Source organism: Natator depressus, chromosome 1 (assembly GCF_965152275.1).
Source record: "Natator depressus isolate rNatDep1 chromosome 1, rNatDep2.hap1, whole genome shotgun sequence".
Taxonomy (NCBI): domain Eukaryota; kingdom Metazoa; phylum Chordata; order Testudines; family Cheloniidae; genus Natator; species Natator depressus.
The window spans coordinates 329,893,261-329,913,387 of record NC_134234.1 but is presented as its reverse complement, the minus strand read 5'-3'; the positions used below and the strand labels follow the sequence as shown (position 1 = coordinate 329,913,387).

General features: G+C 39.2%; 1 protein-coding gene across 2 annotated transcripts in view; it reads right to left on the bottom strand.

The window, feature by feature from the left end:
* Positions 1-20,127, bottom strand: part of SEMA3A (semaphorin 3A) — a 403,325-nt gene that overhangs the window by 185,277 nt on the left and 197,921 nt on the right. Inside the window, exon 3 of one of the 2 annotated variants that reach the window (XM_074942567.1) lies at positions 10,572-10,776. In XM_074942567.1, coding sequence (XP_074798668.1) covers positions 10,572-10,683 — 112 coding nt within the window. In that variant the 5' untranslated portion in view covers positions 10,684-10,776. Of the gene's footprint in view, positions 1-10,571; positions 11,199-20,127 lie in introns of those variants that run through there. The other variant, XM_074942566.1, reaches the window with a different exon arrangement.

Sequence of the window (20,127 nt, the reverse complement as noted above, 5' to 3'; positions counted from 1 at the left end):
CATCTTGTTAGTTTTAATTCAGAGCAAGAGCTTTTTTTTTTAATATAGCAATATTTGTGTTAATTATTGTTCTGATTCAGTGTTTCTTTGTCAGTCTGTCATTCAAGTTGATGTATCGTTATGGAACAAAATGATATTCAGAACAACCCCTCCATCACAAGGGGACAGGAAGTAAGTATAAAAGCAAACGTAAGTCATTTCCTGTGTTAATTCATGAAATGTCATATGGCTGCATTGAAGGCAAGTGCAAGATATGAACTGGAACTTATATTTTGAAAGATCAAGGCAATCTCCAGTTTAAGAAACAGGTGCTTCTTTACTTAGTCTAGAAGCTAAGTGTATGAAAACAAGAGACCTGCAGAATCCCACTTTTGACTTTATCTTGTTAGCTATTCATTGCCATTAGTTTTAAAAATGAACAAACTAAAGCCCTGATCCTGTAAATACTTGTGTAACTTTAGTAGTCACCAAATACAATAATACCAATAATAAACACTCATTCAGGGCACAGTTCCCGCCACTCCGAACATTTACTGCATATGTTGAGATCAAAATGTACAAGGGTATCTGAAAAAGGTTAGAGAGTTCCTGTCTGCATTAGCTGAAATATCCAAATGATCAGTGAGATATTTCCAGTATGATAGCAACTTAAGTGGTGCCATCTCAGTACACAGCTGCAATACTGTTACAATAAGCACCTTTTTCAGCTCTTTGTATGATGAGCATAAGACTCCTGGCTGAAATATGAATGTGCAAATCTATAGGACTAGTCTGAGAATAAGATACTATTCAATGTGAGTAAGCGTGGCAAGACTTTCGCTCTAACCAACATCTCCCGACACTATTTAGCGCCACTTTACAGATGACGAAACTGCGGCCCAAAACCAAAAGAAAAAATATGGTTCAGTAGCTAGGGTGTGAGCCGGGGATACTGGAGATGGGTGTTCTCACCCCTGTTTTACCACAGGCTAAATGTGAGACTTGGAGTACGTCACTCAGTTTCCCTGTGCCTCAGTTTCCAATCTGTAAAGTGGGGATAATATCACTTCCCTTACACACAGGGGTGTTGTGAGGAAAAAACTTCAAAGACTGGGAGATGCTACTGTAGTGGGGATCAAAGTGCGATAGCTAGAAGACCACACAGTGAGTCAATAGCAGACAAGGATTTTGCACTCAGGAATTCCATGCTCAGGTGAACAGACCACATACCCTTGGACATCATGTGAAAAGCATTGACAGAACTCTTTAAATATATGAAACAACCAGCATCAAGCTAAAAAATAACATTAGGTGTTTACGATCATTTTAGTTGTAATGATCTAAGCTGCAGGTAAGGAAAATGTTTTAAAGATATAATACACTTATATTTTAGCTTCATAATGTACTTTCTAAAAGAGACCCTTTTAAAAAAGACCAAAAAGATTTTTCTCTTTTTCTTTTCTCCAGAGAGCAAATCCTGTATGCCAGATTTCAGCTAGGAGTCCATTGTGACTACCAGAAGACAAAGACCCCAGGAAAGATGCTATAATAGCAATATTGACAGTTGGGATCTGTACTGGCACAAGCTGCATAGCTATAATGCTGGAAACAATATCCTGCTGATGATTAGGACATTTCGGCCAGTGTGGACAGGAGCTCTTTAAAATCACTTTATGCTCCCCTCCTACATTTTTCTCTTGATGCACATAGACTCTTGGCAGATGGACTCTGGCATTTCTTGGAAGAACAGAAACTCTGGAATTCACTTTTCTGGGAGAAAAGACATTTTTGCAGGTAGTTCAGGAGTTCATTTAATATCTGTTTATGCCATGGAGACTCTTCCAAACAATGCTCTTGGTGCTCCCTTTTCACGTCCTCAAGCTGAGGGGAGCAAGAGAGGTCAAAAGAAGGCAGCACGGAAGATAAGACCGTGGCTCATCTCTTCTCTCAAAGTCCTGGTGATGAATACTGTTAGGTCGACAGAGGAATTCTTCTATTGACCAAACTACTGCCTCTTGAGGGGGTGGATTTACTACACTAGTGGAAAGATCCCTTCCATTACTTTAGGAAGTGTCTACGGTAATGCACCACAACAGTGTAGCTGCAGTGCTCATAGTAGAGACATAGCCTCTGTGATCTAGGGGGTTGTACTCCGCTTTCCCCAAGCCTGGTCTGGATCTCAAATGTTTGCAGGCTGCACCCGTTTTCAATCTCCCCAGGGCTGTGAACCCTTCCCCTTGGTAGCTAAATGAACCTCACCATGTTATTGGAATCCTTTCCCCACATCATGCAGAAGCTTCCATAGAAGATAGGATGGCACATAGAAGCCAATATCGTCTTTACTTCATTAGAAAATAGCGAAAGAGGACTTTCTTTTTCATGTGCTTGCACAGTAGATACAAAGCAAAGAACTGCACCATTCCTCAGACTGTTCTCTGCAAGATCCAAGTTTGCACAAAAATATTTATAAAGGAAGAGAATGTTATTTGACTGCTCGGTTATACAGTTCCTATAACATTTAGCTGGAGAGATAAGCAAGCAGCCCAACAAATGCCAAACAATTCTGAAGCATTAGAGGAATGGCAAACACTTTTGACTGTTTAGTATTTGGCTATCAAACACCAAAGGATGAAAAACAGAGATGACGCACAGCAGAATGGTGCCCACACATTTCAGAGACCGCTGCAGGTGATTTTAACACATAGAAAATATGTAAATGTCAGGGTGGCAAAAGGATCACTCAAAGTTTTATCATTTGGAATATTCAGAATTAATCTGAAATCAGGGTCTAATTCTGCTCTTATTCCACTAGTGTAAATTTGGAGTGACTCCAATAAAGTCAATGTAACTATACCAAGATAAGTGAGAGGAGAATCAGGTCCAGGATCTGCATATCTCCATAGATTTGCACAGATGCATATGCATACTTATGTGCAAGCCACATTATATGAAACTGGGTCATGGAAATATTTAAAAACTATAAGTAATATATGCCATTTCAATTAGAAGACTTAGGTAACTGACACAGGGTAACAGACCTGATTTAGAATCAGCCTATTTAAAGCTATGAGACTATTAAGAAAGGATCTGCAGCCGCAGCCAGTCGCCACCAGTGGGTGTAATTGGGTTTGGAAGAACTTGCTTGTGCAATGAAGGTAGATACAGGAGGGGTGAACTGGAGTAAAGTATTTAAGAAAATGCTGAACTTAATGATACTGTATATTTCCTTTTCTGGGCCAAATTCTGATGTCAGTAACTGCAGTGTAAATCCAGACTAATTCAATTGACTTCAGAAGAGTTACTTGAGATTCAGAAAAGCATTTAATCGCAAACTTAACTTTAATCAGTGGAACTTAACCATGTACTTAAGTGCTTTCATGAATAGGGATGCTTTCCCAAATTGGGGCCTTAGACAAGTGTAAATGAGATCAGAATCTGCTCCTATGGAAGTACAGGGAAAGTATGTAATGGTACTGTCTTCCTAAGAAGCATGTCATACTCTGGGAGGTAAAAATGCCAGTGCCTTGTGTGTGCCAAACTTGCATAGTAGATGGTAACAACTGGGCCAAAAGTTACATTACATACTAAGAAGACTGATGTTATAAGTTAAGGCAACACTCGCCAGAGGCGACTCAGTGAAAACAAAAACCTGCAACCATTAAAACTGAAAGCAAGTGAAAAAGGTCCACTGCGTTGTAACTCTTCATGGCAAGGATTGAGATACCCTCTCCTCTATCTTCATCTGGGCAGCGCCTAGCTCATCCTGAGTGCGACTATACTATAAAGTAATAATAGTAAATAATAAGGATAACAAGAAGAAGATGGCTAAACTTGTAAGTGCTATCGAGAGGCATAACTATAACAAATCCAAGCCCAACTCCAGCTCCATGAGGTTCACCTACTTGAGAGTCAAAGTACAGTAACATTAATGAGAGAGAGAGAGAGAGAGAGAGAGAGATGTAACAGGGAGCACTTTCGAGTGGTGAGGGAGCCTACGGCACTTTTAAAAATGTTCGTGGTCTCCGCAGCTGAGGAGAGCTCCCCTCTGGCTCTTTCACTGGGGGGGCAATGGGGTTTTGCACTACTCAAAAAATGTAGGAAAAGTGAATTTACCATCATGACAGTTATGCTCACCATTCACAGCTGTTACTGGACAAGAAGAGCTAGCCCACATGAAGGCTCCATAGGGCAGGCCCCTGTGACTGCACAGCGTACATGTGCACATTCCAGAAGGGGCTTTAATGCTACAGTAGAAGGAATTTGCTGAATAGCCCACCAGCCACAGCAGAGCACTGAAGGGAACATCCACAAATGACCTTAATTAATAAGCGCACTAAGGCAAATTACAGAGCCTCATCTACAATTCTGACCTCGAGCTGCCACCGTCCACTACGTGCACTAGTTTAAAAATAAGCATGTGGGATCCTGAGAATGATTTTACCCTTTTTAAACTTTGAAACTTGGAAGTAGAATGTCACAGTCCTTGACATCACTTACAGGGATTTGTTTTCATCTCCCTCACTCAGGGACTGCCTCAGGTAGAGATCTTATTTTGCTTCAGATTGAATCGAGGTCAAGTCAGACTCTGGCTGATATGGGAACTATTGAACACATTGGTGCATCTTTACATGATTATTGCTTCCATTACAATTTTTTCAGAGATGAGCATGAGAGCAATAAAGAGTGAGCCTGCAGCCCAGAAAAGACAAATAGAAAGAAGACTCTCTAACACCAACTGCAGAAGAGGTTGCAGGTTAAATCATCAGTGATCATTTTAAGGACGTAGTCAAACCAAAACCACAGTGAAGGGAACAGAGTATGGCAATATATTAAATGAAACCTGAAAAACACATTTTCTTTTAGGAAAGTCAAAAATAGGAGTAATTAGTGATTTCCTCTCAGATATAATTCCATGTATTCATATACTATATAGTGTGTAATAATGGATAGGCATTAGTTGACCATGAACACTGGAATAACCTGTACATCTGGGTTCCCTATTTTAAACTTTTTTTTTTTTTGGTCATGTGTTGTGGTACCAACATGTACTTAAACATGTCCCAAGCACTCAGAGATGCATCTAAGTCCCAATCCAGCAAAGCACTGAAACGCATGCTAGATTTTAATCATGATGTGAGTAGTCCCACTGAATTGATCTGATTAAATTCTTTGCTGGATCAGGGCTTTAAGTATAATGCAACAAGCAGCAAAGGTAAGCTGCTCCATAGACAAAGAGAAGAGCACAGTTTACATTACTATTAACCCAGCACCTTTTATGAACAAAAAACTGTATAGCAGGCCGAGTTACATGGACATAGTAAGCCCTCTAAGAAAGGGAGAATTTTGGAATTCAGAAATCACACTTTCCTTACTAGCATTTAATGGGAAAATTGGGACTATAAAATAAAAATGTAGGGCCAGGTTCTCTTCCTCCTTGTTCCGGTCACTTTGCATCTTTTGTCCTAAATGGCCAGCTGAGAATTCCCCTAAACAGGCAAGATCTCAGCTGACGTAAAGCATTTTAACTAGTCTCTACACCAACTTCCCCTCTCTCCAGTGTCAGAGTGGGCCTCTGTTCTGTTTTGACAATTCTTATCTGGTATCTGGCCTTCTTGGGGATCATGGTCAACTAATGTTAGTGAAATCAGCACCAAAGCTACTCTAAAATACTCCAGGATCAGGACCAAGGCTACCTGAAAATTTTGTGGCTGCATCTAAGTCCTGTACTTCCAACTCCTGTGCCAAATAGATATAGACATAAAAGGAGCCTAAACTATAGATCTTTTTGCTATTTACTGAGAATGGGGCCTGGAGAATCTTACAAGTCCTTGCCTATGTCCATAAACACTTGTTTTTCCTACCTCCCTTCTCCTCTTTCCAAGTTCTCAGTTCCCTTATCTTCTTCACAATGAGTGTGAAAAAAGGTTTTCAGAGAGGCGGCTATATGCATAAAGTAATTTAATTATAAGACCCTTTAAATGGGTATCTTGAGTTTTGAGACAAACTGTGACATTAGGTGATAAGAGACATGTCTCCAATCAGGCCCTGTATATTATTAATGCTCTTACTAAAATGCTCTCTGTTTTTTGTTTTAATTTGTTTTTTGTATTGGGATTATGTGGCTGGCTAAAGAATTGGGTAGAAAAAAAAAAACACCTGCATGTTATCAAGTGCCAGTAGGACAAGTTGATAAGCTACCTTACCAATTAAATATCATACGTAGACTCATGTGTACCCAGGTAGTGCTACTTGTCTATAAAAGAGTGGATGAAATTCTGGCACATTTGTAGATTGATCATACACAGAGTCTGGAGGCAGCTCTTATTTTCATTCCAATTTTAGGCAAAATATCTATTTTTACTATGGCTTGAATGGAAACCAGGGAGTAGTACAACTGAATCTACATGCAATCTTTTTCCAGTTACTTATTCTTAAGTAACGTGCATCCAATTGAGCAACAATTAAAAAAAAAAAAAAAGAACCACACATGTACTTTTACCAAACATACTTAGAGGATTTATAAATTTTCAATAAACAAATGCGATGAGACAGATGGATATGAGAAACTTTGAGTTCACAAGATTTACTCATGACAAAAATCAGAGTTGCCTTGGGAAGAGCTTTGTGAAACAAGGTATTTTAATGAGCATTCTTTTTATTAAAAACAAAAACAAAACTTCTTGTAGCTAGATCTAGCATTTGTTTATACTGTTGGTTCACTGCATAAAAGAAAAAGAGAGAGATGGAACAGATGGAAAATACGGGAAGGAAAGAAAGGAAAAATCCTTGTGGAGCTAAGACTATTTATTGTTTTAAACTTTGCACTCACAACTTCATCACCATCACACAGAGAACTCAATATATAATAGATGCTTTCTGAACAGAACCTACAACCTAATAACACAGTAGAGCTCATTACATTATTCATTGAAACACAAGTCATTGGGATAAAAAGAAACTTTAAGAACATGTTATTTCCTCACCGTTTAACAGTTGTTTTATTAAAGGCTTTCTTTGCATCTTGGAGATTAATTTTTTTTTTGTTATTTCACCAGATGCAGCCTTTAAAAGCTACAGAAGGGAGGTGGAGGTGGTGGGGATCAGTTTAACCTGCAATAGTTTTAAGCTAATTTTTTCCCCATATTTAGGACATGATTCAAAGCCCACAGAAGTCAATGAAAAGAATTGGAAAGAAATATTGTCTGGGCTAGATTTCTTACTATTTATGGACCTACGTGAAATGTCAGTGTTTGAGATCTGAGTGTTTGAGAAATCCTGACTTCTACTGAAGTCAATGTGAGTTTTGTGAGTATTGACTTCAATAGGGAAAGGATGTCTGTCATCTCTGTTCACCCCATATTTGCTTCCCCCAGTGAACTGCCCAGATCTGACTGCTACAAAGCCAAGATCCCATTTTTCTAATATGTCACTTCTGCAATGAACCTGAAAGCATCTTTTTGGTCCCTCTTCCATAAAGGTGGCCCAATTTATAACATATTTATTACATGGACTCCCTCCCTTACCCTACACAAAATGTGCTTGATATGATACTTCTAATCTGCTGTGAGACTGAGCGATGGGAAGTCAAGAGAAAGTAAGAATGGGAGTTCACTGAAATGTCTATCTGGCAACCTGAGAAATGACAGAGCTAATAGTGGACCTTTGAAAACAAGTGACCATAGGAAATTAAGGTTGGCAGGGATTTAACCCTTCATGAATCACTTTGGAAATTTTTAAGCCAAATGCCTGCATGTTTTAACTATGTTTGACATCTAATTAGTCAGAAAAAACAAGAAGCTAAAATAAATCCCTATTGTTCTTTAGAAACAAAACAATGACAACTGGCTACAAGGCATTTGCTTAGGCAAAAATCAAGTGTACATTCAAAAACAAAAACACGACTGCGAGTAAAACAACAGAAGAAAAATTGTTTGACACATTCTTTTTTACCCTGCATGTTCTCATTCATTTCACAGTTTATTTTACTAAACTGCCAGGCTCTCAATGCAGAAATAGAACTGCTAGGTAATTGGAGGAGTGGTGTGTTATTTTTCCTAATTGTTAGTAGTTTTAATACCCATTAGCCCCACTAGTAAGAAAATGGCCTATGGTATCTTCACGAGATCCACCTTGATATGTAATATATTCATTCATTGCCCACAAAGTATATTTTCACTATACACAACTCTTAAAGCAGCATACTCACAAAGCACTGTGCCTATTTATCCACCCAACAATTTATCAGAAGGATAATTAGCTGAAAAACACCAGCTAATTAAGTCTTACTTTTCTCTATTTTATAATAACTCGAAAGTATGGGTCCACCCTGCAAGATGCTGAACACTTTGGCCACAATCCAGCAGAACTCTTAAGCCTGTACTCAATTGTAAGCATGCTAGTAGACCTATGCAGTCAGTAGGACTACCCAAACATTTAAAGTTAAGCACATGCTTGTTTTGGTAGACTGGGCTAATGTGCTCAGCACCATGCAGGATAGAGCTCTTATTTTGCACATGCTTAAAATTAAGCATGCCCTTAAGTGTTTTGTAGGACTGGAGTTCTCAATGTCTTGCAATCATTTCATTTTAACAGCTTGTTCAGTCAATTACACAAACAGTACTAAGGAGTCTATCAGTTTCCCGAGTTACTATTGTGAAAAACTTTGCCCTAGAAGCTGGTGTTTATTAAATAAAAAACGGTGAGAATTAGATTCTTGTTCCCAGCAGAAGCAGAAGTTAAAAACAACCAGCCAGCAGAATAATCAAGTGTTGCAAAGCTGGTTATAATTTGGATATAGTATCAATGGATACAAATGCTGGGCCAGATTCTGCCTTCCTCAAACCACAGTAGCACTTTTTTGCACAGCTAGTCCCACTGATTTCAATGAGACGATTCAGCGTTAGTATGAATGCCAGAATTGAGCCCTCAATAAACTTTAATGGGGTGAAAAATAGCAAACAATTATTAATTAGCCATTAAACACTTTAATGGAGCACTTTTAAGCAACACTCGAAGTTAAGCTCATATATAATAATTTAATTGAGTTTTACAGTAGGGCCATTAAAGTTTGGAAGTTAGATCACAAACAATTAAAATGGTATTTAAAGAGTTTTATAACATGGAACATGCATCAGGTTGTTTCTCAGATTAAATTATTTAAAATAACCAATTTGCATTTATTCAATATAAAATAATTTTCTCACAAAAAACAAAGTGACACAAAGTGACACATAAAGTGTTCTTTTCATATATAAAGTGCTGCTTACACAAACACACATTCTTTTTAAAATATGCACATTCATTTATTTCACAATGAAGTCAGAACACATCCAAGTTTTATAGGTGTTTAATTTTCTGGTTTAAAGTGTGAAAATGACGACTGCCTGGAATCATTTAGATGTTTCTTTCTTCACACTTGTGCCACCAGAAAGACAGATTCTCCCTGTTATGCAAAAAGTAGAGAACATTCTTCTCCAGGCATGAGCTATATAGACTATACAGCAGACAGAGATTGACATCTATGACCACAAACACACATGTTCACTTTTTTCCATTGTAGAAAGGGTACACTTCTTCCCCCCAGCACCCACACACACATTTTGAACTGAAGGTACTTTCCCCCATCTCCCCATCTTAAATCATCTGGGATTATAAAAAGTCAACTTTTAGGGGTGGAAACCTCTTTTAGTAATAATAATACCTAGCTCTTATAGTTTAATCTTCTATCCCATTTGTATACTGTCCAGCTTTTATTTTTTCTCCCTACAGTGTACATATATAGAATCTGTAATGAAATGTCCTGCAATGATAAGGGAGAGGGTATACCTGGTTCTTCAGAGTCCTGAATTTTAATAATAGCCATAATTTTACTAAAGTTAATTACTGACAATGCATTGTGTCTAATGCTATGCAAATTCCCAAAGGTAAGAGTAATCTCACAGTTATCTTCCCTTAATAACACATTCTCTGTAAGGATTACTGAAATATACTCAAAGTATGTATGATACAATTTCATTTAAGAAAAAAATAGCATTGCATTGAAGATCTAGTACATTATTCCTTTTTCTGGAGCTGATCTGTTCCTTTCAGTTTATACTTTCTTGGCAAACCCACCATCTACTGCTTATGTGAGGCATCTGATTGTCAGATCTGTACAAACTGAATATTCATGACTGAGATTTAACCACTTCATGCATAAAAAAACCCAACATAAATCTCCCTCTATTTCATCGTGTTTGAACTAGATAAATACTCGATTGTAGCTGTACAACATGCCCAGAGCAGCATAAAGATTAATTGGGTGGTCAAAGATGTCTAATCATTTTGAAAGAGTAAAGTCCTATGAAATAATTCAATATTCTTACAAAAATCAGCATATTCTAGAATCTTTGTCTGCAAATGTAATTAACTCTTCTTTGTCTGCATTTAAACTGAGTGGTATTGAATTTAAAACGTTTTTTTAAAGTGTTTGAAAATATTTTCTCGAACACACATCTCCATTTTTAATGATAAGGAAAAGCAGGAAAAATAGGAACAGATCCTAAGAAAAGAGAGCGAGGGAGAGAGGAAATAAAAGACAACAACAGACTTACCTTTATAGGATAATTTGAGTCTTGGCACGTTATTCTTCACATGCTGGCAGTTCACTCTTTCTGCTAGTAATACTCCCAAGAAAAGCAGTGCAATCCTATTCAGCCAGCTCATGCTGCCGACGATACTGTAGGGTCCTTGTACACTGGCGTCTCGGTGCCCTCGGTCCTGTAGGGTACAGCCGCAGAACTTCCAACAATCTAGAAACTGGAGGTAACAGGTGATTGAGGTCAGTTTCATTCATAAACGCAGAACAATCAAGCCCTCATGGCCACGCTATAGAACATCTCTCCTTCTTCTGCCACAGTCGGTGGAGCAGGGAAAACTTCAAGCCCCTTCCAGTACTCACACGGGCACAAAAATTGAGTCAGACAGTGGATAACGAGGCACAACTGTTGTGGGGAAGGGGGAAACAATAACAAGGGCTGCAGCGGGGGCGCTGAACGAGCTGTGCCTTTTATCTACGCTCCTCTGATAGCCAGTGCCACGAGCTAATCCTGCTCCCTGCTTCAGCGCAAGCAAGAATGAAAGGGAAACAGAGCGGCGCAGCGAGCAGCATTGACTTTTCCTGTGCACATGTACGGGAGATGACACAGGATCCCGCAGACAGGTTTTTCCCAACACGCTCTTACACTAGCTGACAATGAGAGAAGAGAAAAGCACAACCCACTCCCCTTCCCCTGCTGTCACACAACACATGCAAAAAACATCTAGGCAGAGAGGAGAGGAGGGAAGAGAAACCTCCACCAAGCTCCTGAAAGGCACGGAGCTATAAATTCACCTCTAAAGGCACAAGCGATTTTATAGCCAGTTGGGGATTTGATTTGATTTGACTATTTTGAATAAAAAACACCGCCTGCAAAAAATAAACCCTGAATATTGCCACCCACATAAATAACATCTCCTGCCCATAGTGTAATCCTGTGTGACTTGCTATCAGTGAACAAGTAGGGAAGACTTCCATCAACATAACTTTACCACTGAAGCTTTTAAAGCCTTGTTAGGAAAAGTTCCTTTACCCTCCCCCCCAACCCAATCCAGCAAAAGAAATTCCTAGTAAAGCTCACTTCAACAGTCAGTTCAAGGCATGTATAGGTCCAGCGGGGCTTGTAAATTATACTGGGGGATTCTCCGAAGAATTCTTATAAATTTAAGATGTCCACAACCTTCCAATTGCTTGGACACTCTGGTATTGTTTTGTTTTTTGTTTTTTAAATAATTATGTGAAACTCATTAATGAAGTTGGTTCCCCCCCCCCCCATCATAAAGAGTGAAGGAAGACTGCAGGAAGACCCCAATGTCTGCTAAGTGTTAAGGAAAACTGTAAATACAAACACAAACCTGCCCCACCCCTACACACACACATACACACACACACACTCCGTTTTCAGTGCTTGAAGGATTACCAGAGTCTCCCAGCCATGCAGAATCGTCCAACATTCAAGTAAGCATAGGAAGTCAACTTTTACTAAACAAGCATGTTGTCCAAGCAGTTTAGTATTTCCATCTATTTTGTTTTAAACTTTTCCAGAATGAAAAGATTGACAGATATTTTAGGACAGTAGAAGCTAAGGGTCAAATTATGACTCTCTTACTCACATTGGTGAATAATTAATCATATAAATAGTGCCATTAAAGTCAACGTAAAAGCATCATAATCTGGCCCCAATAGAATACAACATCAGTTTTCTATACTTACAAGCAGGTACAAATTCACTCTTTAGGATATAAGGTTTACTCTATTCTGAGCTTCAAACAGAAGTACATATTTGAAAAGCTGCAGATGTTTTTTATTTTAATTAAAAATTTAAACACTTTAAAAAAAGGGCTTAATACTGTTGTAAACTAGACCTAAACATTCTGTCAACACTGGTTTCACTGCTTAACATTTGCCAAAGGGAAAAAAAGTTTTTTTCCATCCCTCTTTAACAAATTTTTCTTCCTCCTGAGTTTACAGTTTTCGTTAATTCAAGGGCATTGTATCTGCCAGATTCAGCAATTCTACTGATCAGCAGCATTGTAAAGAAAATAAAATCCAAAAATAATGTTGATTTTGGTCATTCCCACACTTGTTATCCTGAGCATTTTCATGCTTCAGGCAGTGGATTAAAGCTCCAAAATGACAAGAGACGCCTGTCTGTTTTCCATGGATTACTTACTACAGACATTCACTCTGCAGAGGAATTCATGTCACTTTGAGATTATTTGGAGAATTGGCCTAATGAATTATCCTTTTGTGTAGAGCAAACAATAAGAAACAAAATACAAAAGATGCACCATTTTCAGGACTTTATAAAAGTACATCATTTTACAATGATGTTGTTACACTCAATTAACTGCTAGTTGGATAAAAGAGACCTAGCTCCTTTTCTTCTCTTAAGTATAAAAGAATAAGTAGCTAAAAATGTATCTTTAGATATAGATATAGATACGTAGAGAGAATATTATTCTAGGCTATTTTCCAGGAAATGAAATAAATAAATCATTGTTTCTGACCAATGTTGCACACAAAAAAAAATGGATTGCATACCATTAGTAACGCTATTTAAGTCTTCATTTTGAGAAAGAAAACATAGACATGAGCCACAAGGGTATGAGAAACTTTCTCTCTTTTTGCCCCCACTCAGGGGCCACTCACAATCACAGACCCCATGCTTTTCAAGGGGACATGCAAACGGAGATAGCAGGGTTTGGATGTCCTTAAGAGTGAGATTTACAACCCCAAAGAGTGAGATTCAAGACCAAAGAGTGGTGTGGTAGGTCATTGCTTAAAAAAGGGACTCTCAGCTTTGGTCCTTGGCAACATCCAATAGTCCAGGTTTTTAATCCAACCAGCGCTTAATAATTTGTTCTAAAATGTACATGGCTTAATATTACATATGAAACACTTAAATATCCTAATTCATATTGTCTAAGGCTCATGAGAATTCAATATGCAATGCAAACCAGTGGATTTTAATAAAAAAGAATTATTTGCTGGTTGGAACAAAAGCCTGGATGATTGGTGATCCCTGAGGACATGAATTTGCCCAGTGTCATTTAAATTTTGAACTGTATTTTGCAGAACCTGCAAACTTTTGATCAAGTCCTGCTCGTTTTTTGGGTGAACTCATACTTTTTTGAACATCAAGTATTCACACACACACCCTTCTCCCCCCATGTAGCCTCCTTTCTCCTCTTGCACATGTATAGAACATGGGCCTGTCGTCTCCATGGTTACCCCAGTGCACAAGCTTGGAAAGCCACTTTCCAAGCTGTCACCCCTGTTCCTGAGGGCCCATATGCATTGTCTTCTCTTTCAGTGCCTGAATAAAAATAATTTACACCTGTACATATTTTACTCAAAATAGTGAGATAACCTTAGAAATGCGTGTGTGGGTGAGATAGCATGCTAAGGAGTGAGACTTACACCCAGTGAGTGAGACTTCACATGTCTGTGACAACCCAAGGAGACGGGAAGAAATAGAAGGTGAGCCCATGGTCCTGCCCACTGCTCTGCACCAATAAGCAATGCTGGCCAGCCACATGTTGCTTCTGCTGGCACAGGGTGTCTCTACACAGTCTCCCACAAAGGATTTTGCTTAGTAGGCACAAGCTCGCCTATTCTTTTAAAGCAAGTCCCAGCAATGCAAAGTCTTTTAATTCAGGGTGTTCAACAACTTACTTTCAAATTTACAACTGATTCCTCTTTCCCCCATGGTCAACATATCCATTTGCAAACAATCCCAATTGATTGTCTTAGAGATGGAGAGACCAGTTCAGAGAGAGTAAAATCCAGTTCAAATCTTCATCCATTCCTCAGTCAAATGTATTCCTTCTCCAGTGAAGTAAAGGAGAATTTTGTCATTGACTGTGAGGGTTAGTACATTGCTATTGGATGTGCTGTATAACAGCTCCAGTTCAAGAAAAACAGCATTTCTTATACATTCTGTTTCCTGTACTTGTTCCAGATTTTACACTTATCTGCATGTTACATGTTCCATAGTAACATGCCTGCCTGGCTAGAATATGGCATCTCAAGCTCTGTAGTTATACTTCTCAAAAGCCAGATAGGCATAGTGGGTTCTGTTTAGCATTTCTGGCCTCCTGCTGTGTGGCATTATGAATCAATGTTCTTTATACAGCCTCTCACCATATGCAGTAATTTCACCTCGATAGTCCCTATAAAAGTTTATGCTTGGAAGTGTCTGGGCTTTTCCCATTGGCTATCCATCTAGAATTACCCTCTCAAGCAAATTGGGGTCATTTTGTGTTTTTCATTTGTTGATGTTGTTACAGAAATTAGTATTACTTGAGTCACATTTATTCAAACTCCTCTTGCTGCTGCTCCTTGCTTTTAGTACTTACAGGAGCTCCTGAAAGCTGTGCTGCTGTACAAAGCTCTTTATCAGCTCTGTACTTCACATTTTCAAATGCACTTTTGCATTGTCATGATCATTTTCTGCTACTTAGGTGCTGCTTTACTTAGCTATGTTGACATTCCTATGAATCTGTGTAAGTCCTACTTCTTTTGGGGGGTCCTTACTCAGTTGCCTCCACCTTTCTTTCTCATTTGTCACTGAGAACTTGTCCTCTATAATTAATTTCGCTCAGCTTGATCTGGCATTTTTTCCTATTTGACTAAAAGTCCTATGTTTTGGCAAAGATAAGACATCTACCTTGGATCAGAAGCTTGAGGATTTTTGTCCTTTTGTGGTTGTTTTCTGCTTAAAGGGTATTTTCTAGTTCAAATAGAAATTAATTTGCTGAAGTTTTACTACCTATGTCACACAGGAGGTCAGACTAGATGATCATAGTGGTTCCTTCTGGCCTTATAATCAATGAATCTACACTGCAGAATTTTATGCTGTCATCCCTTGTAGCATTGATCATTGTCACCCTAAATCAACAATTACTTCCATCCAGATCCTAAAAGGATCTAAGTCTCAATACTGTGGTACATTTTAAGCACCCAGGCCATCAAAAAGAGACATTATTCATACTTATACAGTATAATTCCAGTTCTCTGAATTCCCTTTATCCAAAAATCCTAGTTAGTCAAATCCACAGTCTGTCCCCCATGTAGCCCTGTGCTACTTACAGTACACTTCTGTGTATCTGAGTTGCCAGTTATTTGAAACTTTCGGATGTCCCCCAGATAATTTGGATAAATAGGAGTGTACTGTATCTACAGAAAAGGGAGCTGAAAGGGTAGAGTTGCACTTTAGCAGGCTGGACTTGCCAAAATCCTTGGCTTGCATCCAAATTTGAAAACACTCTTGCATTTTGAAGGTTAGACATGATGCCCACAATGCTGTCTTGGCATGTCTTTGGTAGCCTTATTCAAATCTTTTGGATCTATACAAATGCTTAAGTTGTTTGGTATTATTATATGTGCCCATTCTCTTAACCAACTCAGTATCTGTATTCTCTCAAAAACACTGAAACTTACCATCCTGTCATATTCAGCTTTTACTTTATTTCTCTGGGCTATTGGAGTTATATATGATGCAGGTATTTTTGGCAGCACACTGGGATCTATATCAGTGTGATGTTTTTTATTCACAATGCGTTCAGGTCAAACACCTCATCACATTCTTTAAGAATATTCTCTGTCTCCTGTTCTGTAAACAGACTATACATGGATGTGATCAGCTGCATTCAGACTGCTCTTCAAACCGAAGCAAACCTGTTCCATTATTTCCAATTCTATGGAGTGGGGGTCCATCATCATACACACCTGATCATGTAGCTTTGCCACATGTAGTAAAGGTGTGACACAAAGGCATGCTGGTAAGAAACTGATCTTTATAGCCTAGCCCCAAGCACATGGCATGTGCCATGGACAAAAGGCTTATACCCCTGTCATATGGGATGTGTCATTATCTGCTGTTTCCAATAGATGCTGGAATAAAGTGTGGGGTGCTCTTCCAAAGTGAAGAGAAGCACCAAATCTCTTAACTTTCAACTGAAGCTACTTCAGTTCCCCTGATTGATTAAGCTTATTGATATACCTCACCTGCAGAAATATTGGCAAGGACATATGCCCTTTATGGAAGAAGAAGAAAAAAGGACAAATGTGAGAGTCAATCTACTAGTTCTTCACAGCAAAGTAGACATCAAGAAAATCAAGACAGAACAAAATAATACAACTGACTCCTAAATCCTGGCCCAGCCCCACAGCAAGCCCTAAGAAGCTAAGCTATGCCCAGGGGATTCTATGGAGCAGAAAGGTGCCCTCCCAAATACCAAGCCACAGAACAACTGATCCCCCACTGCCCTAATCCACAAGGATTAGGCAAATGGCCTGAAATGGCAAATGATCCACCAATCCTGTTCTTCATCCTTCCCTGGCTGATTCTGCCTTTGATGCTAAGACTCAGGCCACTGGAATGTACATGAAGATGCTATAGAGCCGTGGTTCTTAACCTGGGGTGCATGCACCCCCTGCGGGTGTGAGATGCCCTTTCTGGGGGTACGAGACATGACAGATTTTTTTAGACGGTAAATCATCGAAAACACAAATTAAGCACAGGCACGTAAGTACAACTGCTTTGTTTCACCAAACCTATGTATTTATTAACATTATACATTTTTAATGATTAGTGTAATATAGAAACAAAAATATATCTAGGTTTAAAGAACTGACTTACTTCAACGATTTTTGATAAGGGGTGCGAGAACATATTTTGATTTTTGATAAGGGGTGCAAGAACATATTTTAAGAACCAAAGGAGTGCAGGCTTCAGTAAAGGTTAAGAACCACTGCTACAGAGGTGGGCTCTTTGGCACTCATATCTATCCATCTTATTCCATTGCCCCGATTACCGTATTGTCAGAGCGCCTATCTTTATTATATTCACAACACCCCTGTGAGGTAGGGAAGTGCTTTTATCCCCATTTTACAGAGGGAAACTGAAACACAGAGACAAAGGTATTTAGACACCTAAACAGTTACATATATGTGCCTAGTGGGTTTTTCAAAAATGCTTCAGTGCTACCTGCATCGTTAGGCACCTAAATAACTTTAAAAATCTGGCCATAAGTGACTTGGCTAGCAAGTTAAGGCTGGACTAGCCTTCCTCATAGAGTGTGAGTTCCCCATCAGGCCTAGAAAGCCATCTATTCTATGCAGCTGACCCTCACCAGTTCTACTATGTCTGGGACCCATCATGGCCCTATGAAAATTTTGTTAGTAACCTCTATTGGTGAGTGTCAAACACTTGAAAGAAATTTTCCATGGCACCCATTCATCACTGGGCTTTTAAAACGCCTAGGTGCATTGCACTTGAGTCATGTGCAAAAACCACAGAGTCCCTATGCAACATCTGCTATAATCATTGTTCTTGCCTGTTATTTTTTTCCCTACTGAATGGTTCATTAGTAGTATATGACAAAGACATCAGAGCAACAACATTAGAACAACTGCATGTCATTGTCAGACATTGGTCCTAGCTGACTTCCCATGCTGGAAAAGTCTTTTTAATGAGGCTTTCCTTGTACAGGGAATGGGAAGCCTGATTCTGTCTAACAGAGTGTGTGGGTGCAAGCATTCTTTGCAAGATCAAAAGAGATCACACAAAATATAGGAGCTAAATCGTTGGTGCATGTTTATTTGAGACCCAAAAACTGATAGCTATTTAATCACTACTGAGATACTCCGTGGAAACTGGGGGTGGTAGGTAAATTGCAATAGATCAGGAAAACTCAGCTGAACTTTCAATAATTTGACCTCTGTGAAAGCTTTTAGTGGCAGCAATATGTAAAGTGTGTGTGTCGGAAGGGAGAGATGTGGCCGGGGGTGGGAGGGAAGGCAAAGGAAAACAAACTCTAAGAAAGCATTAACTCTCTCTCGGATGAATGGAGATTTCAGAAAGGAGGGCAGGGGAAGAGAGGGCATTGTATCCCTCCTCTAGGCTGAACATGAAACTATTTAAGAGGAGCTCACTGTATATTATTTTCCTGTGACATCATTCTCATGATATTTGAAGCAGGTAAACACAGACACAGGAAAGACAGGCTCTTTTTGTCTTTGGTGGAAAATGTTCAATTGCGAGGCAAAGTTAGATCAGAGCGGGACCAATTTAGTCACCTAACTCTTGGTTGTAAAAATTTAGGGATGGGTTAGACACACGAACATCCAGGAATTCTTGAGGGAAAACTAAAAATCCAGCTTGGTTTCTATTCCTCAGGGGTTCTAAAAATAGTCCGTGCATGTGCAATAACTTGACGTGTTTCTTTTTGTGTGTGTACAGATAGAAAGAAAGTGACTCAATTGTCTCCTGTGCTGAGATTTGATCTGTGCAGGAGGTGGCAGAGTGGAGGGAAAGGCATCAGGGAACAAGTTACATCTCCCTGATTCTCGTGGTGTGTTTTTGTTGAACCTGGCATGAGTTAGAGCAGCTAGGGGGCTATGGTCACTACGGGACCATATGTCAGTTGAGCATCACCGGTGCACGGATGCATTCCTACCCCCTCAGCATGCCCCTGTCCCAACCCCCTACCAGAATGGGAAGAATAGCCAGGGAAGGAGCTGGTAATGCCACTTTATCCCAGCTGAGCTGGGGGGAATTCTCATTTGGCCATTTGGAACCAGAATCCACCACTTGGTAAGTGGCCAGAACAGGGAGAGAAAAATCTGGACCGATATATACTCTAGAGCCAGATCCTCAGCTCAGCTAAATCGGTGTAACTCTATTAAATACAATGGTGTTACACTAGCTTACATTAGCAGAGGATTGGGCACACACACATTGTATAACATTTGTGATATATGTTGTATAACATAAGATTATTTTTATCATAATCAGCCTCTTAAGTCCATCATTTTCCCCAGCATTTCAGACTACGTTACTGATGGATGGATCCCTTGTTTTTTTCTTCACAGTGTAAAGCTTATGTGTTTCATAGAGTTACTTCATAGAACCCTCTCCCAAATTACTAAAGGATTCTGGAAAGCTTTATGTATTTTCCTTTTAAATGTAAATACCTGTCGGTGCAGCATTTTTTTTTCTTACATGTTTATCTCCACCTTCAAGTGAAATGGAACAAGAATAAGTTTGCAAGAGACAAAAATTCCATTGTATATACTGATCAGTACAGACTAAGCAGCGAAGGGGAAAAACGAGGCATCTGTTGAATACAAATGAAGGTGGCAGGTTGGTTTGTGAGTAATTACGTTTTGAAGCTACTAGTTATTTGCTTTTAGCAACCAGCAACCTCGCCCCACTCCCAATCCAAGGCAGGGGGAAAAAAAACTATGAAAAACATGGTGACTCCTAGAAAGTTATTTTACATCAGGCCCTAGACAAAGCTGATACCTATGAGCTCTGTCTTTATCCATTTAAAGGGATGTTTTACTGTAGACATAACTTTACTGAAGCTTAATTTCATTCTAAACAGTTCCTTTTAACTACTGTTAAAGAGCCTTGAAACAACTTGCATTACATTGTTAACGATAGGGAACAGTGTGCTGAAGCCTAGTATTAGTCTCCTTAAAGGGTTTATTATGATGGCAAAACCAACTGTTTAAAGAGCTCCTGTGTGCCCAAAAGGTCGGTACTATGCATCAGCAAAGGA